This window comes from Thalassophryne amazonica, chromosome 13 (genome assembly GCF_902500255.1).
Source record: "Thalassophryne amazonica chromosome 13, fThaAma1.1, whole genome shotgun sequence".
NCBI lineage: Eukaryota > Metazoa > Chordata > Actinopteri > Batrachoidiformes > Batrachoididae > Thalassophryne > Thalassophryne amazonica.
The window spans coordinates 38448871-38472838 of record NC_047115.1 but is presented as its reverse complement, the minus strand read 5'-3'; the positions used below and the strand labels follow the sequence as shown (position 1 = coordinate 38472838).

The following is a 23968-nucleotide window of genomic DNA, read 5'->3' as shown; positions in this document are numbered from 1 at the left end:
ACACCAACATTATGCTGTGACTTTCACAAAAATATTGAACGGAGAAGAGGACACACCAGACTGGCTAACGACAGGGAACAACAAGCCTAATTCCAAAGACCAAGGAAACACAGCTTCCCAACAAGTACAGATCCATCTGCTGCTTAACAACAACGTACAAATGGCTGACAGGAATCTTAACTGATGCCATTTATGAACATCTTGACACTGGTGGCTACCTGGAAAATGAACAGAACGGCTGTTCCAGAAGAAGATTAGGAGCTAAAGACCAGTTACTAACAGACAAAACTATCCTGGAGGATTGCAAAAAAAGGCAGAGGAACCTCACCATGGCTTGGATTGACTACAAAAAGGCATTTGAGAGTGTACCACACTCCTGGATCATGAGATGTTTAGAACTCTACAACATCAATGAGGAAATAAGATCTTTCCTGAGAGCACAAATGAACAAGTGGAACACCACCATCACCCTCAACCACACAGAGGGACAAATAACAATCCCAGACATACGAGTTCAGAGAGGGATATTTCAGGGAGACAGCCTTTTGCCTCTCTTATTCTGCTTAATCATGGACCCGCTCAGCAAGATCCTGAAGGAGGATGACATCGGATATGACTTAAGTAAAGACAAAGGAAAGGAAAACCAAAAACTTGTAAACCACCTGCTGTTCATGGATGATTTGAAAATCTATGCCGACACAAAAAAGGGGACTCAGTCAGCTTGTGGAAACTGACCATAAGTTCTCAAAAGACATTGGTATGGAATTTGGACTGGATAAATGCTCAAAATGCACAATGACAAAAGGTAAAAAGACAAAAACCGAAAACATACAATTGGATGAAGGGAGCTACATTGAAGATCTGGCTGCAGACTCCACATACAAATACTTGGGAATTGAACAAAGTAATACAATTGAGAACAAAAACAACAAAAGAATACCTAAACCGCTTAAAAAAAGATCTGCAAAAGACAGTTGACACCAGAAAACAAGATCACAGCCATAAACCAGTTTGCAATACCAGTGGTGACCTATGGGTTTGGCATAGTTGACTGGCCACAATGTGAGCTTAATAAGTTGGACACAAAAACCAGGAAGATGCTCACCCTCCACAAAGTCACATACAGAAATCAGTGCATGGACAGAATATATCTCCCTCGCAGAGAAGGCGGTCTGGGTCTCACTGAAATCAACCAGGCCTACAGAGCATCAATAATAAGTATTGGACAGTACTTAAAGAGCTCTGAAGAAGAAACCATAAAAACGGTCACACAACACCACGAGTCCTTAACCGAACGGACCTCAATCACTAAACTGGCAAAAAACTTTGGTGGAGAACTTCTACAAGAGAGAAAAAGCAGCAGTCTCATGCCTGCAACAAAACTTGCAAGACAGACCAGAGATCAATACAGCAAAAGAGAAGGAAAACATTGAGTGGAAAAATGGAAACGGCACTAAAGAGCCGGACGTTTCCAAGAAGAGGTCGAAAAGGAATACATCGACAAAGTTGGATCAATGCAGTGGCTAAAAAATGGAAAACTTGGTTTTGATGGAGAAAGAATTCTGATTGGAGCACAAGATCAGGGACTTCTAACAAATGGCTTCAAAAAAAATGGCAGGGATCTCACAGAATGATAAATGCAGATTCTGTCATACAGCTGTTGAGAGTGTAAACCATCTAACTTCAGCATGCCAGATCCTCATGGAAGATGGGCATTATACATCCAGACACAACAAGATCTGTCAATATCTCCACTCTAAGGTCTGCAAGGAACTGGAGATGGAAGTCAAAGAACATGTCTGGGAGCATGAGCCAGCACCTGTCTCATCCAATGGAAAAGTACCGATCTTCTAAGACAAAGAGATCCCAGCAGGAAGACACATTGAAGGAGGTGCAATCAAACCTGATATTGTCATCTGGAACAAGCAAGAGAAAACAGCCAAAATCATCGATGTGACAGTCCCCAATGACTACGGCCTGAATCGAGCGGAAAGGGGAAAGATCTCGAAATACCAAGACCTGAAAAATGACCTACGAACAGCATGGTCATTGAAAGACATCGATATCATCCCAGTTGTGGTGGGAGCAACAGGCCTGATGAAGAAGAACTTGAAGAAATATCTTGAGGCAATCCCCGGCCACCCAAGTGCACATGAGGTGCAGTTGTCTGCAATTAAGGGAACAATCACCATCTTGAAGAGAGCCCTCGGATACAATGCCAGATCTGGTTAGGATAACTATAGAACCTAGGGTACAACTTTAGAAGACCCCAGGTTTGGGGCCCATTGCATTCTACTAAAAAGACATCAAAGATAAATGAAAAACCAAAGATTTTAGACAAGATTATGTGACTTTTTTCACTAATCTAGACTTTCTTTCATTGTAAAAAAGACATTGTGACTTTGAATGGATTTAGGCTGCATGAATTTACAAAAGAATATGTGACTTTTTGCTATAAGGTATGTTATTGATATTTTACCATGATTTTCCAAACATTTTCGAAGCTTTAGCTGTGGTTGTTGAAATGCTTTAACAGTCTCTTCAGTCTTCATGAATTTCATGTAGTTTAATTGTTCTGACTTAATGCATAATTTGGTTTACATTTAAAAGGAAAATCACTCTGGGTCCTACTTCCACGTCATATTCTGTTATTTCAACATCATCATTGACAGGTCAAATAAAAGGTTGAATATAGGATCATTTAAATATCCACTAAGTTGAGATTTGTTCTTCCAGGAGATGCTGAAAAAGTATCATTCGATAAAAATTTAATTCTGGGGCCCCACAGAGCCCTAGACCCTGGCTCCTGGGGAGCTGAAACCCCCCAGACCCCCTGCAAATTTTCCTCAGATTTCCCAATTTTCATTTCACAGCCCTGGTAGAAACTTCACACTGGAGTACAAGCAAGTTGGATTCTGTGCCTGTCCTCTCCTTCTCCAGACTGCGGGATCTTGATTTCCAAATGAGATGCAAAATTGACTTTCAAAAAGGACTTTACACTGAGCAACAATCCAGTTCTTTTTCTGCTTAGTCCAGGTAAGACGGTTCTTACTTTATCTCTTGTTCAAGAGTGGCTTGACGCTCGAATATGACAATTGTTGCCCAATTCCTGGACACGTCTGTGTGTGATGGCTGTTGATGCTCTGACTCCAGCCTTAGTCCAGTCCTTGTGAAGCTCCCCCAAGTTCTTGAATTGGCTTTGCTTGACAGTCTTCTCGAGGCTTTCAGAAGGCTCACTTTTCCCTTCCAGCCAGCTTTCTATGAATATGCTTTGATGTGGTACTCTGAACAGCCAGCCCTTTCAGCAGTGAAGTTCTGTGACTTACCCTCCTTGTGGAGGGTGTCAGTGAGTGTCTTCTGGACAGATGTCAAGTCAGCAGTCTTCCCCCATTGTGGATGTGTGAACTGAACAAGACTGAGAGATTCATATTGTTTATACTTCATTAACATTGACTTGAAATTAAATATTCTAATATTTTGAGAAATGCATTTTCTATTTTTGTCACTGTGGGCCATAATGATCAAAACTAAAATTTTAAAATATGCTTAAAAAAAAAAAAAAAGTTTATATGCAGTGTGTCTGGAATATATAAATTTTTGACCTTCCCAAATACCTGACAAAAAATATTGAACTTTTTCATGATATTCTGATTTTTGTTTTGTTTTTTTTAGATGCACCTGTATATATGACTGTGTAGTCACCAAAATGTTTTTTCGCTGTAGCTGGTGGCTGATTTGTTAAAGGCCTGCCACACCTTCACGATTTAAGCAGTGTATGCTGACTTAAGAAAAATTTGGTGAATACAATGGCTACCTACGTCTAATATGTTGGGCAGCTGTCACACCATGAGGATTTAACCAGAGTATGCCTACAGCCCCGTTTCCAACAGTGGTGGTCCAGGTTGGTATGGTACGGGACGGGATGGTTAAGTCTGGCTTGGCTTATGTATCGACCTCCAGCAGAATCCTTTTGTTTGGCAGGCAGGGCATGTAGATGTTAACATGCATGTCATTGAGCACACATACGCTGTTGCGTGGCCTCACCCCTCCACATGTGGGCCAAACAGAATAATTTTACTTATTTTTTTATTATTGAATTTTTCTCGTGGTGGATTGTGGGATTTATTCATTGCATGTAGAATGCTGAAGAAATGACTGATGTCTGTGATAAATGCTGACGTGAATGAATGAGGCGCTGTGTCAATTTTTTTCAAATAAGTTCAATTTCATGTTGTGGCACAAAGCACCGGTGTTATCTGGTTCAGGATGAGAAATGCACAAAACACAGAGGGATTCCTTTAAAAATACTACGTTTTCTTCAGCCACGACAAGGAACTAAAGTATTTTCAGATGTTGTTTTCCAAAATTAGGATGCTTTATGTGGATATGTTTTTGTCAGCTGTGATGATGAATCCAACTGAAATGAACAGGTAAGATTATGAATTTATATTTACTCAGTGTGTGAATGGTTTTAATATTTGAAACAGTCACTGTTTGCATGAGGACTGCAGCTTTCAGTTGTTGAATCAATCAATGGACACATTTCGACTTATGAGTAACTTACAAGTAATGTGTGTCAATAATCGCATAACTTGCCTACAACTTATGGCCCACGTATGCAGGACATATGAGCCATACGCTGGCATGTGTCAGAAATATTGTGCATGGCCAAAACTTTTTAGCGAACTTGCTGTACTATGATGTAGACCAGCGTGTTTCAGTGTGCTCTTAATGTATACAAAACTTACCCATAAATTATTAGACATACACCAGTGTGTTGGGCATTACTCAAGAATTATTACTGGAATCCCCCACAGCACAACTATTCGGTTAGATGTCACTATGTGCGGGGAGTCAGTCAGTTAGTTAGTCATGCGACATTTCGCCTGTGAGCGAGATTACAACCCCTGGCAAAAATTATGGAATCACCGGCCTCGGAGGATGTTCATTCAGTTGTTTAATTTTGTAGAAACAAAGCAGATCACAGACATGACACAAAACTAAAGTCATTTGAAATGGTAACTTTCTGGCTTTAAGAAACACTATAAGAAATCAAGAAAAAAAATTGTGGCAGTCAGTAACGGTTACTTTTTTAGACCAAGCAGAGGGAAAAATATGTGGACTCACTCAATTCTGAGGAATAAATTATGGAATCACCCTGTAAATTTTCATCCCCAAAACTAACACCTGCATCAAATCAGATCTGCTCATTAGTCTGCATCTAAAAAGGAGTGATCACACCTTGGAGAGCTGTTGCACCAAGTGGACTGACATGAATCATGGTTCCAACACGAGAGATGTCAATTGAAACAAAGGAGAGGATTATCAAACTCTTAAAAGAGGGTAAATAATCTTGCAATGTTCAATCAATCAATCAACTTCTTTCTTATATAGCGCCAAATCACAACAAACAGTTGCCCCAAGGCGCTCCATATTGCAAGGCAAGGCCATACAATAACCATGAAAAACCCCAACGGTCAAAACGACCCCCTATGAGCAAGCACTTGGCCACAGTGGGAAGGAAAAACTCCCTTTTAACAGGAAGAAACCTCCAGCAGAACCAGGCTCAGGGAGGGGCAGTCTTCTGCTGAGACTGGTTGGGGCTGAGGGAAAGAACCAGGAAAAAGACATGCCGAGAAGGGGGGCAGAGATCGATCACTAATGATTAAATGCAGAGTGATGCATACGGAGCAAAAAAGAAAGAAACAGTGCATCATGGGAACCCCCCCACAGTCTACGTCTAAAGCAACATAACCAAGGGATGGTCCAGGATCACCCGATCCAGCCCTAACTATAAGCCTTAGCGAAAAGGAAAGTTTTAAGCCTAATCTTAAAAGTAGAGAGGGTATCTGTCTCCCTGATCTGAATTGGGAGCTGGTTCCACAGGAGAGGAGCCTGAAAGCTGAAGGCTCTGCCTCCCATTCTACTCTTACAAACCCTAGGAACTACAAGTAAGCCCGCAGTCTGAGAGCGAAGCGCTCTAATGGGGTAATATGGTACTACGAGGTCCCTAAGATAAGATGGGACCTGATTATTCAAAACCTTATAAGTAAGAAGAAGAATTTTAAATTCTATTCTAGAATTAACAGGAAGCCAATGAAGAGAGGCCAACACGGGTGAGATATGCTCTCTCCTGCTAGTCCCCGTCAGTACTCTAGCTGCAGCATTCTGAACCAACTGAAGGCTTTTTAGGGAACCTTTAGGACAACCTGATAATAATGAATTACAATAGTCCAGCCTAGAGGAAATAAATGCATGAATTAGTTTTTCAGCATCACTCTGAGACAAGACCTTTCTGATTTTAGAGATATTGCGTAAATGAAAAAAGGCAGTCCTACATATTTGTTTAATATGCGCTTTGGATGACATATCCTGATCAAAAATAACTCCAAGATTTCTCACAGTATTACCAGAGATCAGGGAAATGCCATCCAGAGTAACGATCTGGTTAGACACCATGCTTCTAAGATTTGTGGGGCCAAGTACAATAACTTCAGTTTTATCTGAGTTTAAAAGCAGGAAATTATAGGTCATCCATGTCTTTATGTCTGTAAGACAATCCTGCAGTTTAGCTAATTGGTGTGTATCCTCTGGCTTCATGGATAGATAAAGCTGGGTATCATCTGCGTAACAATGAAAATTTAAGCAATACCGTCTAATAATACTGCCCAAGGGAAGCATGTATAAAGTGAATAAAATTGGTCCTAGCACAGAACCTTGTGGAACTCCATAATTAACTTTAGTCTGTGAAGAAGATTCCCCATTTACATGAACAAACTGTAATCTATTAGACAAATATGATTCAAACCACTGCAGCGCAGTGCCTTTAATACCTATGACATGCTCTAATCTCAGTAATAAATTTTTATGGTCAACAGTATCAAAAGCAGCACTGAGGTCCAACAGAACAAGCACAGAGATAAGTCCACTGTCCGAAGCCATAAGAAGATCATTTGTAACCTTCACTAATGCTGTTTCTGTACTATGATGAATTCTAAAACCTGACTGAAACTCTTCAAATAGACCATTCCTCTGCAGGTGATCAGTTAGCTGTTTTACAACTACCCTCTCAAGAATCTTTAAGAGAAAAGGAAGGTTGGAGATTGGCCTGTAATTAGCTAAGATAGCTGGGTCAAGTGATGGCTTTTTAAGTAATGGTTTAATTACTGCCACCTTAAAGGCCTGTGGTACATAACCAACTAACAAAGATAGATTGATCATATTTAAGATTGAAGCATTAAATAATGGTAGGACTTCCTTGAGCAGCCTGGCAGGAATGGGGTCTAATAAGCATGTTGATGGTTTGGATGAAGTAACTAATGAAAATAACTCAGACAGAACAATCGGAGAGAAAGAGTCTAACCAAATACCGGCATCACTGAAAGCAGCCAAAGATAACGATACATCTTTGGGATGGTTATGAGTAATTTTTTCTCTAATAGTCAAAATTTTGTTAGCAAAGAAAGTCATGAAGTCATCACTAGTTAAAGTTAATGGAATACTCAGCTCAATAGAGCTCTGACTCTTTGTCAGCCTGGCTACAGTGCTGAAAAGAAACCTGGGGTTGTTCTTATTTTCTTCAATTAGTGATGAGTAGAAAGATGTCCTAGCTTCACGGAGGGCTTTCTTATAGAGCAACAAACTCTTTTTCCAGGCTAAGTGAAGATCTTCTAAATTAGTGAGACGCCATTTCCTCTCCAACTTACGGGTTATCTGCTTTAAGCTACGAGTTTGTGAGTTATACCACGGAGTCAGACACTTCTGATTTAAAGCTCTCTTTTTCAGAGGAGCTACAGCATCCAAAGTTGTCTTCAATGAGGATGTAAAACTATTGACGAGATACTCTAGCTCCCTTACAGAGTTTAGGTAGCTACTCTGCTCTGTGTTGGTTTATGACATTAGAGAACATAAAGAAGGAATCATATCCTTAAACCTAGTTACAGCGCTTTCTGAAAGACTTCTAGTGTAATGAAACTTATTCCCCACTGCAGGGTAGTCCATCAGGGTAAATGTAAATGTTATTAAAAAATGATCAGACAGAAGGGAGTTTTCAGGGAATACTGTTTAAGTCTTCTATTTCCATACCATAAGTCAGAACAAGATCTAAAATATGATTAAAGTGGTGGGTGGACTCATTTACTTTTTGAGCAAAGCCGATAGAGTCTAATAATAGATTAAATGCAGTGTTGAGGATGTCATTCTCAGCATCTGTGTGGATGTTAAAATCGCCCACTATAATTATCTTATCTGAGCTAAGCACTAAGTCAGACAAAAGGTCTGAAAATTCACAGAGAAACTCACAGTAACGACCAGGTGGACGATAGATAATAACAAATAAAACTGGTTTTTGGGACTTCCAATTTGGATGGACAAGACTAAGAGACAAGCTTTCAAATGAATTAAAGCTCTGTCTAGGTTTTTGATTAATTAATAAGCTGGAATGGAAGATTGCTGCTAATCCTCCGCCCCGGCCCGTGCTACGAGCATTCTGACAGTTAGTGTGACTCGGGGGTGTTGACTCATTTAAACTAACATATTCATCCTGCTGTAACCAAGTTTCTGTTAGGCAGAATAAATCAATACGTTGATCAATTATTATATCATTTACCAACAGGGACTTAGAAGAAAGAGACCTAATGTTTAATAGACCACATTTAACTGTTTTAGTCTGTGGTGCAATTGAAGGTGCTATATTATTTTTTCTTTTTGAATTTTTATGCTTAAATAGATTTTTGCTAGTTATTGGTGGTCTGGGAGCAGGCACCGTCTCTACGGGGATGGGGTAATAAGGGGATGGCAGGGGGAGAGAAGCTGCAGAGAGGTGTATAAGACCACAGCTCTGCCTACATCTCCATGTTGCAAAAGATGTAGGTTGTTCACAGTCAGCTGTGTCTAAACTCTGGACCAAATACAAACAACATGGGAAGGTTGTTAAAGGCAAACATACTGGTAGACCAAGGAAGACATCAAAGTGTCAAGACAGAAAACTCAAAGCAATATGTCTCAAAAATCGAAAATGCACAACAAAACAAATGAGGAACGAATGGGAGGAAACTGGAGTCAACGTCTGTGACCCAACTGTAAGAAACCGCCTAAAGGAAATGGGATTTACATACAGAAAAGCTAAACGAAAGCCATCATTAACACCTAAACAGAAAAAAACAAGCTTACAATGGGCTAAGGAAAAGCAATCGTGGACTGTGGATGACGATGAAAGTCATATTCAGTGATGAATCTCGAATCTGCATTGGGCAAGGTGATGATGCTGGAACTTTTGTTTGGTGCCATTCCAATGAGATTTATAAAGATGACTGCCTGAAGAGAACATGTAAATTTCCACAGTCATTGATGATATGGGGCTGCATGTCAGGTAAAGGCACTGGGGAGATGGCTGTCATTACATCATCAATAAATGCACAAGTTTACGTTGATATTTTGGACACTCTTCTTATCCCATCAATTGAAAGGATGTTTGGGGATGATGAAATCATTTTTCAAGATGATAATGCATCTTGCCATAGAGCAAAAACTGTGAAAAGATTCCTTGCAAAAAGACACATAGGGTCAATGTCATGGCCTGCAAATAGTCCGGATCTTAATCCAATTGAAAATCTTTGGTGGAAGTTGAAGAAAATGGTCCATGACAAGGCTCCAACCTGCAAAGCTGATCTGGCAACAGCAATCTGAGAAAGTTGGAGCCAGATTGATGAAGAGTACTGTTTGTCACTCATTAAGTCCATGCCTCAGAGACTGCAAGCTGTTATAAAAGCCAGAGGTGGTGCAACAAAATACTAGTGATGTGTTGGAACGTTGTTTTGTTTTTCATGATTCCGTAATTTTTTCCTCAGAATTGAGTGATTCTATTTTTTTTCCCCCCCTCTGCTTGGTCTAAAAAAGTAACCGTTACTGACTGCCACAATTTTTTTTTTCCTGATTTCTTATAGTGATTTCTTATACCGCAGCAGGAGCTTGTTTCGCATTGCCGGTAGTAAGTCAAACCTGTGTCCAGTGCATCTTGGCCTCTGCCAAGGCTGCCCTTTGTCACCGGTTCTGTTCATTATTTTTATGGACAGAATTTCTAGACGCAGCCAGGGTGTAGAGGGGGTCTGGTTTGGGAGCCACAGACTCTCGTCTCTGCTGTTTGCGGACAATGTGGTTCTGTTGGCTTCGTCAAATCAGGACCTTCAGCATGCACTGGGGCGGTTTGCAGCCGAGTGTGAAGCGTCCGGGATGAGAATCGGCACCTCCAAATCCGAGGCCATGGTTCTCGACCGGAAAAAGGTGCTTTGCCCTCTTCAGGTCGGTGGAGTGTCCTTGCCTCAAGTGGAGGAGTTTAGGTATCTCGGGGTCTTGTTCACGAGTGAGGGACGGATGGAGCATGAGATCGATAGACGGATCGGTGCAGCATCTGCAGTGATGCAGTCGCTGTATCGGAGCGTCGTGGTGAAAAGAGAGCTGAGTAGGGGGGCAAAGCTCTCGATTTACCGATCGATCTACGTTCCGATCCTCATCTATGGTCATGACATTTGGCTCATGACCGAAAGAACGAGATCGCGAGTACAAGCAGCCGAGATGAGTTTCCTCCGCAGGGTGGCTGAGCGCTCCCTTAGAGATAGGGTGAGGAGCCCGTTCACTCGGGAGGAGCTCGGAGTCGAGCCGCTGCTCCTCCACATCGAAAGGAGTCAGTTGAGGTGGCTCGGGCATCTTTTCCGGATGCCCCCTGGACACCTTGCTGGAGAGGTGTTCCGGGCACGTCCCATTGGGAGGAGGCCCCGGGGAAGACCCAGGACACGCTGGAGGGACTACGTCTCTCAGCTGGCTTGGGAAGGCCTTGAGGTTCCCCCGGAGGAGCTGGGGGAGGTGTGTGTGGATCAGGAGGTCTGGGCGGCTTTGCTTGAGCTGCTGCCCCCGCGACCCGACTCCGGATAAAGCGGAAGAAAATGGATGGATGGCTGGATTGATTTCTTATAGTGTTTCTTAAAGCCAGAAAATTGCCATTTGAAATGACTTTAGTTTTGTGTCATGTCTGTGATCTACTTTTTTCTACAAAATTAAACAACTGAATGAACATCCTCCGAGGCCGGTGATTCTATAATTTTTGCCAGGGGTTGTAGTTAAGTTGTACTGGCCCAACTGTCACCAAACCTAGTATATGCATTATGTGTTTTGACCCCAAGAAACCTGTTGATTTTGGTTTGAAAAGTTCAAAGATCAAGGTAACCTTGTAAAAATTGTATGATTGCAATAACTTCTTTCCTGATGCCTGACAGTCACCAGCCCATTGAGTTTAGGGTTAAAGGCCAAAATAACTGAACCGTACTTTCTAAATCAGCCTTTGCCCAGGGTGCGGTGGATTAGTGATTAGTGCAGAATATGCATTTGTTAAACTGTATTAAAAACATTGATGTTCATCTGAAATAGAAAACTATTCAGTTTCAAGGCTGATGTTTCAAACTTGCACTACAGTCTCTTTTTCCAACATCTTTAGTGATGTACGTGGTTTTTATTTATCTAGTTGGAACATCCTTGCATCATATGTCATTTAATCCATAAATCTCTACGTGACTACTGATGTGTATTATTTGTTTCTTGTCACAAGTCTTTATGTCACATTCAGAATGCCGTCCCATCATCCTTCACTGATGAGCTTGCAGCCCGAATCAAAGGTGAACCAATTAACAAACCAGAGGGAGATCACAAGGGTAAGTAATTTGATCGACTGACTGAAAGAACTTTATCTTCCCTGCATTTCACTGTTTTTTTTGGGGTTTTTTTAGACCATTCTTCATTTTTATTTATTGAAAATTCAGCATCCAGATTTACAGTTGAGGTTCATAAAGGGATATCAGCAAGCAGGAGTTCCTTTGCAGCATTGCATGCTCATGCCTATTTTTTTGGTTTTGTTTTTTGCCCCTCTCCCCCTTTTTGTGTGTGTATATTTGAAGCATTGATAACTAAGAAGAAAAGTAAAGGCAGAAAAGAATCAAAGCCTCCAGAGCCGCAGGGTAGGACTCCCATTCTTCATCATTTCCGTTGAAACACTTTATATCACAGTGCATAATCCTGTGCCAGTTGTTTTTCCTCACTGGACCCAGTTCTGTTATGATTGTGCACATTTTAACAGCAGCTGACAATGACAGCGATGACATGTTTAAGCCACCAAAGATGGACGATGATGACTTTTCTCCATTTGGGGGGAAAAGTGGCCTCTTTAGCGGAGGAAAAGGCCTGTTTGACGATGATGATGAGGTATTTTCAGTGACACCTCTGTGTAAGAGTTCAGTTCACATTGCAAAAACTTTGGATTTGTGATAAAAATTATTTATGATGTTATTCTTTGCCATCCAGGGTGATCTTTTCTCTGAAGCTTCAAAGCCTGCTGTGTCACAAGAGAAAGCACTACAAGAAAACACAAAAAGCACACCTCACAGGGCAGGTAAGACAAAAACACAGATGTGTCTAAATGCTTATTTTTTTATACACTGTTATTGGAAAGATGTCAGTACTAGGTTGGAACTTTTCCCTGCAAAATCTGGAAAGATCTGTTTAAGTGTTTCCATGCAGTAGCATCTTCTTGTCTGACAGTCAGCTGCTTTGTCCACACAGAAAACAACCTTTTTGGCTCAGAAAATGAATCTGATTCATTAGAGAAAAAGGAAAATGGAACTCCAGGTCCAATAACCCACCCAATGTCAAATCCAAGTCTGAGAGGTGGTAGCTTTGCTGTAGCAGGAGGAGGACTATTTGATGATGAAGACGATGACTTCTTTAGTGGTCAAAGCCTGAAAAGTACTAGCTCTGGTAAACATGTAAAAATTAACCCATTGTTATTGAGTCAGTTTGAGTACATTAGAATTCTTCCCTGAAAATGGCCATTTCTTCATTTTTTGTTTTTTTTTCTATACAAGAAAAACCCAAAAAGGCTATAGACCTTTTTGATGAAGACGAAGAGCATGGCGACATATTCAGTGACAAATACAGTGCTTCAAATCAGAACAAAAAGGAGGACGCAGAAGCGAAAGCCAAACCACCTGAGAAAAAGGTAAAAAAAAAAAAAAAAAAAAAAGAAAGAAAAGAACTTTTAATTCAACTGCATGATGAAAGCTTCAGATTTTTAAAAAGGTAAAATGTGCACTCATGATAATTATGGTCATCACTTATTTTATTGGCTTTGCAGGAGTTTCTGTACTGATCAGAATTGATTGTTGTGTTTAGATGCCAGCAGGAGCTGTGTCTTTGTTTGGTCCTGGGACTAAAAGCTTGCTCACTGAGGGTCTGAAAAAACATCAGCTATCTACCAGCGAGGAGCCTGAGAAACCTGGAGAGGTCTGAATGGACAGGAATGCTCCAATTTCAGCACATTTAATGATATAGGGCCAGTACTGGCACCATTCATGCAATTACACCTTAAACTTCCAAATGGGTCTTTAATTAATGGACAGCTGCAAAATTATAGCTTCATGATGTCCTGCACAAGAAATCATCCCAATCTCTTGCACTTACAGACGCCTACAGATTATGCCCCCGCTCACTGAAGTTGGGAGCATTGTGTTTTCGCCCCATCAGAGCGTCCCTCTGTAAACTTCTTGTTTCTGCACAGGAACTACAGAATGCGTTGTCTGATTGAAACCTTTCAAATTCAATTTATTTAGTTTATATAGCGCCAAATCATATCAAAGCTGCCTCAGGGCGCTTCACGCGCTTTAAGTTCTAACCTTACCAAACCCTAGAACACAGGCGACAGAGGTAAGAATTTGCCATTTCTTGGTGGTGAACTGGGGAAGGCTAGAGGAAGTTTACTTTCAAAAATAGCCATCACCCGCTGTCCAATATGGTCGCTACGGGCAGCATCTTGATTTTCATTTTGGTGCATTAAATATTAAATGAAGAGCACCTCGTCTGATTGAAACCATTTCTTGGTGGTTTATTGAAGAAGGCTACAGAAAGTTTCCGTTTGAAAATAGGGGGCAGTATAAGGCGGCAATCATTCAATTCAGTTTATTTATATAGGGCCAAATCATAACATAAGTCATCACAAGACACTTCACAAAAGTAAAGTCTAACCTTACCAATCCCCCTGAGCAACCACGTAGGTAACAGTAATAAGGAACAACTCCCTCAGCCCTTTTTTGAGGAAAAAACCTTAAGAAGACCCGACGCAGAGGGATGACCCACTGCTCAGGGCATTCTAACAATAACCGATCAAAGAGTCCACTATACACCATAAGCCATTTTAACATACAGACAAGGGAATATATGATGTGTTGCATTGCATTGCTCTAGTTGTGTCAGCACTCTGTCAGGTGGTACTTTAACTGTAGGTGTCAGTATTGGTAAAGGAAAAGGTGAATTGGTGCATTTGTAGTTTAAACACTAACTATTCAAATAATTTGAGCACTGCCTCTTAATCCCAAATGTAGTATGAGCTTCAAACTTTTAATGCTATGTTGTTTGACACAGTGTTTCCCGTATTTGAGAGAAATCTGAAAAGAAGCCACATTTGATTTAGTTTTTAGAATAATTTTGGTTATAGATAGATAGATACTTTTAATGTCCCTGTGGGGAAATTTGTCTTGGACTTCTCAGAAATCATGACCCATACAGAGATACAGAACAAGACATAAACAGTTAATAACAGTAAATAAAAATAAAAAGAATAAAAATAAATAAATAAATAGATTAAAAAACATACAAATACTAAAACCTCCTACTGAACCTGATTGTTAGCGGTGTTTGTTATGATATTTGTTAAGGACTGTGATTGATATAGGAACAAAGGAGTTTCTATATCTATTCAGTCTGCAGTGGGGGACTCTAAAACGCCTGCCCGAAGGTAGCAACTAGTATTACGTGTGCAGGACATGGGAGGTGTCAGAATTCTGTCCGCTTGCTTCATCACGCACTGATCAAAAATTGACTGAGGATTATATAGGTTATATCTCTTATTGGCATAGTTCAGTTGACAGAAGCTAGAATTTAGAACATTTTTCATTTTGTTGTGTGATTCAGAACGGATCTCCTCCAGCTGTTGGTAAGGCTGCTGTTAAGCCGATTCAGAAACCTCAAGCCAGAGGCCTGTTCTCTGATGATGAAGATTCAGAGGTACAACTTGGGCTTCACTGAGAAATACTGAGGTCACTATCATATTGCATTGGTTATATTCTTTCAGTACGATACTTGTCTTTCACAGGTGTTTCCAGCACTATCGCAGAACCAGTCTAAACTTAGGCCTTCAAGCGAGGCCAAAATCAGCAAGGCCCCTCTGTCATTATTTGATGATGAAGAAGAGGAGGTAAAAAAAACAGACTTGTATTATTTGACACATATGACAAGAACTGAATTGTATTACGTTTGGTTTTGCAGTGAGAACACTGTAATAACCTTTGCTTCATCTTGCAGGATCTGTTTGGATCTGCAACAAAGTCTAACCCAAATCCAACTAAAGCTTCCACACCACAACCCAAGAAGACAGCCTATAGCTCCCTCTTCAGTGATGATGAGGTATGACAATTAAAAACTACAGAACTTAATACTGTAGTGGCTTTATTTTGCTGACTCTACCCTTGATAAATGTGAGATTCAAAGTTAGTCAAACCAGTCACTCAGTGACAGTGTTTCAAATAAAGTAAAATAATGTTTTTGTTTTGTCTTGACTGGGTGAATGACAGGATCAGGGGATCAGCTCTAAAAGTAGTACGGGGAAATCAGAGCTCATTATAGGAGGGATGAAGTCCAGTGCCAGTGCCCCTTCCAATCTCCCCAGTGCCAAAGTACCTCCTAAAAGCAGCCTCTTTGATGATGATGATGAGGATGATGACCTGTTTGCACCAACAAAAGAGACAAGGTATTGGCAGTATTAAGCATTTTCTACTACTGTAGTTTACTCATTAAAGTACACATTAACATGTTATCTTCATTGTAATCTCTGCTGGCACTGATGTAGTCAGAAGCCACAGCAAGGTGCTCTCTTGTTTGAAGATGAGGATGATGAAGATAAAGGATCTTTCTTTGACGTGAAACCTACTGTTAACACAAGTACTGCAAGCCCTGCTACTAAAGTAAGTGAAATTTTAAAAAACTGTGAAATGGTTCAAAGCTTATCATAAATTATGGGAGAAATAGTCAAGCACTTGCAGTTAATTAGAAAACTACTAATTAAAAGATCACCCATATGTTTTGCAGGAGTTGAACCATTAAAGGGGAACTCTGAGACTTTACAACTTCTGCTCTATTTTTTTTTTTTTTTTTTTTTTTGGGGGGGGGGGGGGGGGGGGGGTCATGTTTTCTCTCAGGACCAAAACAAAATTGATGGGTACATTCTTGATTTAGTCATGGACTAACCAGTAATGTAATGGCAGTCAGAAACATTCACAGTAAACTGCTTCTTGTTGCCACTGACCAAGTGACCAAGTGTGTTCATGTTCAGAAAAAGAACTGGTTTACTCCGTTTCTGGTTGTCCCATGCCAATACATTAATTAGCCTTTTAGCCCATGACAGAGGTTGTGTTCCAAATCAATAATACACTGATTAATTTGTTTGGTCCTGAGTTAAAATGTGACATTCAAAACATCTAAAAATAGAGCCTCTGATCTAAAATCCTGATGGTCTCCTTTAAATGTTTACTGAAACCTTTGTAATTATGTTTTCCCAAATGTTAGTTGATAGCACAGTTTAAATCAGGAATGCTATGTTGTGTGATCATATATTGAAAAGTGATGTGTATTTTTATTTCCCTCCAGTCTGTCACTATGGCCTCTCAGTCCCCCTCAGAAATGTTTTCAGAAGACCAGCCTTCAGAAGCCAAGGAGAAGCCAACAGTAAAAAAAGATCCATTCATGTCATTGCCGCCACCAGTTAACGCTGAAAGCAAAAAGAAACCCGCCGGAGCTGTCAGTCTGTTTGGAGGCATTGACGTTCTTGTCAACAAACAAATCAAAAGCCCATTGGTGGAAGGTGACAGTGACGACGTCTTCCTCTCGCAAGCCAGTCCACCACCACCAAATGTTAAAAAGCAAGAGGAGAGGAAGGAAGAGAAAGTCAAACCAAACACTGTTAGTTTGTTTGATGATGATGATAAGGAAGATGAATCAGAGTGGAATGATCCAGTATTCAGCTCCAGTAAACCCATGTCTACAGACACTAAAAAAGTTGGTATAATTTCCACTAAACACATTATTTAGTTTTGTCATTACATTGGTTTGTTTGCAGTAATTGATTGTGTGTGTCTGTGATTTGTTTGCAGCCTGCAGAGGCGCAGCAGCAGAAAAAGAGCACAGGAGTGTTCCAGGATGAGGAGCTGCTCTTCAGTCACACACAGCAGAAAGACAATGACCCAGATGTTGACCTGTTTTCCACTTCAGGGAACCCTACAGTCAGTCAATTAGTTAATTGCCTTTTTCTCTGTGCCCTTTCATTTAATGTTTGCGATAAATGTGCATTTGTTTATTGCATATCTAAAAGGCAAAACTCAGCTCAGTGAAGGCAGCAATACCAAGTCTATTTGCAGATGATGAGGATGATGATGACCTCTTCAGCTTCGTCAAGCCCAAAGTGCTTCCTCCGGTAACCAATCAGTGATTAGTAATTAGATTTAGCATTGATTCCTGCAAATTTTTATTACAAGAAAATTCTGTTTGATTAGTCCTAAATTTTCAAGTAGTAGGAGAGGTTCCAGGTTTCTTCCTCTGATTTTCCTTCTTTTGTTTTTGAAACTTAGAAAGTAGCAGAAAAACCCAGCAAGACAGCTGAGAGACCAGCTGTGAAAGTACCAAGTTCTGTCTCTGTACCAGAGAGTCTGGTGAGTCTGCTATAAACAGACTGTAGCACCAACAATGCCACGAAGCATTTGGTTTCTTTTAGTCATGCACTGTATTTATATGCCTTTATGGCCACATATTCGGGATTTAGGAATTGTGCCTGTTACCGCTGCCAAAGAAGTAATGCTTTCAGTACCTTGATTGAAGGATGGGGTGTGAGCCAAGGAATAAACAATTAACTTTTTGGAGCAGATCCAGAGTTGGTGTGATAATTGGCTGCTGAGGCTCCACCCAGAGAATTGCAAGGCAATGACAGTAATTCACCAAACAAGAGCACCAGGTGACAACTGCATGTCCTCATGAAGCAATGGCAGAGTACAACTTGAGAACTCCAGCAAAGAGGACCTTGGTGTCATAGTGGACAGTATCTAAAGTTCAAAGACCATGTCGGTGCCAAAGTGCAAACCAGATGGTGGGCTTTATCAAAATAAGCTTTCATCACATCGACACTCATGTTTACCAGATTGTACAAAGCTGTGGTAAGGCCACATGAAGAATGCGAATACCTCACCTTGATTCCAAGCAGACATAAACTAGTTGCAGAACTGTAAAATGTACAGAGGAGAGCAACAAAGACAGTACCATCCCTGAAATACTTTAGCTACACAGGCAGGCTGAAAACTCAAACTACCCACCCTGCATTACAGAAGACTAAGGGGAGAGATCAGTTGCACTTGGATGAAGATCGAAACACTTGCAGTCACACTTTCAAACTGAAGAAATCCAAATGTAACACAAACCTTCAGCAGTGTGGTTTCACACACCAAGTCGGTTAGAAGAGTCTGCTGAGTCGTGGTGGAGGACCCAAGCATGACAGCATTCAAGAGGAGGCTTGACAAGCACTGGGCTGGCCTGTATGACTCAAGTTCTCTTCTCAGCTGAATGGAAGTAAAAGCCGACCAAACCGCATAATCTAATTCAGATCTACCCCCCATAGGACCTGCGGGACTTTTTGACCAGAAATAACCTTTGTATTTAATGGGGTGGACCTTTGATTTTTTGTTGTTGTTTTGTTATTTATTTTGGTTTCCATGTTTTTTAACATTGTGAGATAAAGCTTTATTTATTTAACTTTTTTTATTTCTCTAGAGGCAATGTAGACACAGCATTAGCACTCTACATATGCTTGATTTTTTGTTGTTGTTTTTTCTTTTCTTCCTGTAAACATCTGTGTATTGTCTTGAGAAATTCACAAAAATGTTGAGGAAAAAACAACCTATGTCGTAATGTTAAAGTTAGGTGGATTCCTGTATTTGTCTTCTAATTGGATCTGCTCCAAAAAGTTTTTAATTTATTGGCTTATTCCCTGCCCTTTGACAAAGTTTCAAGAAAAACTGTCCAATAGTTTTTGAGTAATCCTGCTAACATTTATCCTTAATAGTTAAAGGTATGTGTAGTGTTGGCAGAGGTTTACATAAGTTTTATAACACATTTAGCTTGGAATTATTTTTGGGCGTTAGAAATTAGGTAATGTCTGTGTCCTGGCACGAGAAATGCTTTTATTGGAGTGTGAATCTGCTGTAATTTGATTACACAGAAACCTGCATCAAGTCCTGTAAAAGCTAAAGAAACCTCATCAAGGATTGGGAAACTTCAAGTAACTGTTTTGCTCTTTTTCTTAAATCACAACACTTATTTCTTGACATTTCACTCTTTTTCTTGAGGAAATGTTTGCCTCTTTGCTTTTGTTTTCACTTTTGAGTATCTTTTATCTGGCCTTTTTCACATTTCAACTTTCAAGGCATAGCTAAGCGTGGCTGTTAAAATGATGCTCACACTGTTTTTGTTTGATTGCACTAAACTGAAAAAAGCAACCCTGCACGTTCAGTTACACAGCTTCCTTTTGCATCTTTTCTATTTACAGGCAAAAACATTCATAAATATACGGGCAATTTTGGCCATATTTGTAGAAAATTTTAAAATTTGTTAGTGTAATTCTGTTACCATAGAATTGCCCATATTATTTATGTTTCCTTTTTAGATCTAATAATTCCTAATTTTGATGCTCAGAAACATATCTTGCTTTCAAATAGACAGCTCTCAAGGTACGTGGGGTTTTGTTCATTTTTTTTTTCACTTTTTTTTTTTTTCCCTTTCATTCTTCAGGCCAATCTGGTAATCAACCCGTCTGCTTTGCTTCCTGGTGCTGTTCCAAGTAAGCCAGGGGGTGTTGGTGTCCTCCCTGGCACTGCTCAGAGTTCTTCTTCTGGGGTGTCCAGCTGTAGCTCAACTCCCACAACTCCTGTGTGTCTCCAGGCAGATAGTGAGGCAGGGGTGAGCTTTGACACCCCGGTTCAAGTCACAACATTGCAGAGCACACACAAGGTGGGTTTTTGGTATCCAGCTTTATGTGGAATCTCTTCAGTTGCAGTGCTTCTTGTCATGCTGTGAGCGTACATGTTCTCCCCTACAGAGTCGTACCAAAGGGTCTGCGCATCGTAGGCCTCAGTCTAGAGCTGCAAGACAGCAAGCAGCCCAAAGATCTGTGGAGGATCGAGAAGACAGAGGTGATCTAGAACAGACCCCAAGCCTGTCCGACTTAAACTTGCCAGCATTAGGAAAGTCTAAATACACTCATGGCAGTCCGATACAACCAAAGTCAACTGTAGCAACAACAACCACCTCACATTCTCAACCTTCATTCACTGAAATCCCCCCCAGGCCGTCCGTGCTGACATTGCCGGGATACACAAACCCTGAAAAGAAAGATGCTAGCAAAGAGAACACCACTACCCAGGTACTACTTTCTCCAGATGCGGACAACCTCTTCGGTTCAGACAGTATCACTGGTGCCACCTCGGCTCAGAAAACCCACACAGCCTCCACCAGAGGCACTACAAAGACTACACAAAGCAGTAAAGGCTCAACGCCGAAGAACAAAGATAAAACTCCACTCTCTATTTTTGATGACAGCAATGATGACCTTTTCAAAAAGGTCAAGCCACGTCCTTCGACCAAGAAAGCTGATGCCCCTTCATTTTTGGAAGATGATGATGATGACATCTTTGGCATGAGCAACAGCTCCACACCCACATTATCTATTAGTGAAGATATCAACAGCAGCAATGGTCTGTCAAAGCAAGATATCTCCAAGGTAAATTCATGAGAAGATTTTTATTTTTGTTGTTGTTGTTGTTTTCTGTTCAAAAATGTGTCCAGGGGCTTTATTTGTCCCTTATTTGCTGAATGTTTGTCCTCCCAGGATGAAGTAGCTGCTGTGCCTAAACCTCACAAGAATCACAAAGAAAAGCCCATTGATTCCAGTTTGTTTGACGACAACATTGATATTTTTGCTGATCTAATGGATACTGTAAATCCCAAGCAGACATCCAAAAGAAAAGGCGAGACCAAATCTATTTTTGATGATGACATGGGTAAGAACAACAAAATCCGTGCAGGCATCTCGATTTCACACTGCACAGTTTATAATGATGTGCATTCTGTCAGACCAGCTTTAACACCATTTTAAACAAACACTGTGTGCATTTTTCCTCCTTTTTTAAAGATATCTTCTCAACAAGCACAGTAAAATCTTCAGTGAAGGCTCCTCCCAAATCAAAGAAAACACCAGCATCCCAAGAGCCCAGGTCAACAGGAGACTTCAGTGACATATTTGATGATCCACTTAATGCTCTTGGTGGGAAATGACCTGTTTTTTTTGTTGTTTTTTGGTGGGGTGGCGGGCAGTTTTATGCAATTTATGTTGAATGGAGCAAAAATTGCCAGTTGGCTACACTGTTAATATTTATTCATATAAATGCTTATATTAAACTGGTTTGAGAGGTACACATAAATGAAAAGGATTTTCATTGTCTTCTCATTTCGTCTCTCATCCAGATCATATTATGTAACTGTTATTAAATGCAGTTTCTGTAATCTACATGATAGCACTTTATAAGCAAACTATGTGCTTTGTCTCAAAGCCTGCAGAAATTACAAGTAATTTGTTTTGAAGATTTTTTTTTTTCCCCTCTGCATTTTGAGATTCAACATCTTTGAGTATGTGCCATATCATGTTTGACAGATCAGTGTTTGCTTACTGCCGTAGCCATTTTGACTTTTTTTTTTTTTATTAATATGAAATTCATACATTTCTTAACTTTGCCTGTGATGAAAACATAATTCTTTTTTTATAGCTAAAAAGAGGTTTTATTTTATCTGGAACATGCGTGATCAATTCGCACGTCCTCTTGCTTTTTGTGTCTCGCCATAGAAATATTGATCATTATCTACTTATAAGCAGATGTCTGTTTCAAACTTTAGTACTGTGTATTAATACAATTTCAGCATACTTTTTGGATGATTCAGGTTCATCTGTTTTGTCAAAGTTGGTATTAAATAAATAAAAGTGGGATTTGATGCTGCTTCCTTATTAGTATTCAGGAAACCTGGAAGTGACCTGTAGCTTTTTTTCCACAAAGATTTAATGAAGTAAAAACTTTGACCTTGAATTAGCTCAGTTTGTCATTGCTCGCTGGTCACTGACGTTGTGGGTAACTGTACACATTTTGTCAAGCTGGAGTCTTCCAGTTGCTTGATGATGTAGTTGGGGATTATTTTACATTTTTCTAGCCAGTCTATTTATATCATGGATGAAGATGCACCATCTTTAGTGTTCTGCCATTTGACATGTTCTCAGTAGCCACATATCCCTTCAACACATCTTTTTTTGTGTGTGTACTTTACTGTCAGTTTTGTAGTTCCTTTACTTCAGGATGTAATCTATCAACATTATTCTTTGCACACTTGGTATCTTTCCTTCCAGTCTGCTTTCTAATGCTTGACATACAAGGCTGGTGTTGCTTCTCTTTTTTTTTTTTTTCCCCAACCATACACTATTTCTTTTGTAGATTGTAGAGTGCACAACCTTAGTTCAGCATCTGTTCATTAGTACGTATTTTCATTTAACGTCGTCTTTTCTAAATCATGGCCTAGTCTTTGTCCATGTTTCCGCTGTGTACAGTGCTACACTCTAGACAAGATGTACTAGTTTCTTCCTCTGATTTGTACAAACCTGTAAATTAGGGTTGGGATGACTACTCATAATAGCCGACTACGAGTACCATGTGTCCGACTAGTCATCTATTTTTCTTCTGGTCAACTAGTATGGCACCTATTTAAACTACCCAACACCACAGTACATGCCCAACCCTATCTTTTGAGCTTGAAATTCAGCACCATGATGTCCCTGTTTATCGTCTGATAATCACCACGGTAATCGTGGCGGTTTGTTATTGGATAATGCAGTCTTGCAAAATATGACAACAGTACCCATATCAATAGCCATTTTGAATTATTTATGGTTGGGGTTTCATTTTTATGAAATGCATTAAAAAGTTTGGAAATTTGAACAATATTTCTGCTTCCAGACCACAACTTAGTGCACTTCCGAAATTTGCACAGCTGCACAATTCTTATCTGATCAAAGTCCAATAGAGGGTTTTCATGTGACGTATCGGTCACGTCATTTTGTGTCCCGTGGCCATTCTGGATTACAACGCGGTGGCCGCTGTGATTGCACTTCGCCAACGTGCATTTGGCGAACAGTTGGACAAGTTTCAACGTCGACGTGAAGAAGCCTCACGGCACCGTGGCGCTGTGAGAGATCCGCCTCTAACAGAAATCCACTGCTCCCAGAATTTTATTTTATTCAGCAATAAAATTATATAACAATACATAAAAATACTGCAGAGGACAACACAAGAACGCTTCCAATACGGAGGCTTATTTACATTGTGGTCCTCGAGGACCGAGCTGCTGATCCACAACCTGCCCTTCCAGCGCCTGGTGAGAGAAATCGCTCAGGACTTAAAGACCTCCGCTTTTAGAGCTCCGCTGTGATGCTCTGCAGGAGGCCGGCGAGGCTGACCTGGTCGGCAGCTTCCTGGTTCACAATATCGCAGTGTGACACGGTCGGCCAGTTCGTTAACACTAAACTCACTATCTGGTATAACATACGGATCCACTGATCCAACTGCTACACATCTATCACGATAAATAGCTTTATCTCGATAGCTTTTTAGCCTCGTAATAACCGGACATTTTCTTCGTTTTTCTATCACGCGCCAGCCTCCTTGTAATCCAGAATGGCGACGGCACCTCTCCTGCAGCAAATCGGTCACGTGATTGAAAACCCTCTATAGTAGCAGCC

At 40.4% G+C, this 23968-nt stretch overlaps 1 protein-coding gene across 6 annotated transcripts in view; it reads left to right on the top strand.

Moving 5' to 3' along the window:
* washc2c (WASH complex subunit 2C) overlaps positions 1-22176 on the top strand; it is a 38975-nt gene extending 16799 nt beyond the window's left edge. For 2 of the 6 annotated variants that reach the window (XM_034184347.1, XM_034184346.1), the window contains exons 10-30: positions 11618-11702; positions 11946-12005; positions 12125-12249; positions 12349-12436; positions 12607-12801; positions 12909-13042; positions 13216-13326; positions 15010-15102; positions 15191-15292; positions 15400-15501; positions 15669-15844; positions 15944-16058; positions 16741-17148; positions 17244-17372; positions 17462-17563; positions 17718-17798; positions 19355-19414; positions 19924-20142; positions 20231-20911; positions 21020-21191; positions 21320-22176. In XM_034184347.1, the coding sequence (XP_034040238.1) occupies positions 11618-11702; positions 11946-12005; positions 12125-12249; positions 12349-12436; positions 12607-12801; positions 12909-13042; positions 13216-13326; positions 15010-15102; positions 15191-15292; positions 15400-15501; positions 15669-15844; positions 15944-16058; positions 16741-17148; positions 17244-17372; positions 17462-17563; positions 17718-17798; positions 19355-19414; positions 19924-20142; positions 20231-20911; positions 21020-21191; positions 21320-21465 (3384 nt within the window). In that variant the 3' untranslated portion in view covers positions 21466-22176. Of the gene's footprint in view, positions 1-11599; positions 11703-11945; positions 12006-12124; positions 12250-12348; positions 12437-12606; positions 12802-12908; positions 13043-13215; positions 13327-15009; positions 15103-15190; positions 15293-15399; positions 15502-15668; positions 15845-15943; positions 16059-16740; positions 17149-17243; positions 17373-17461; positions 17564-17717; positions 17799-19354; positions 19415-19923; positions 20143-20230; positions 20912-21019; positions 21192-21319 lie in introns of all 6 variants that reach the window. The other 4 variants (XM_034184348.1, XM_034184350.1, XM_034184345.1 and 1 more) reach the window with 4 other exon arrangements.
* Positions 22177-23968: the final 1792 nt, after the last annotated feature.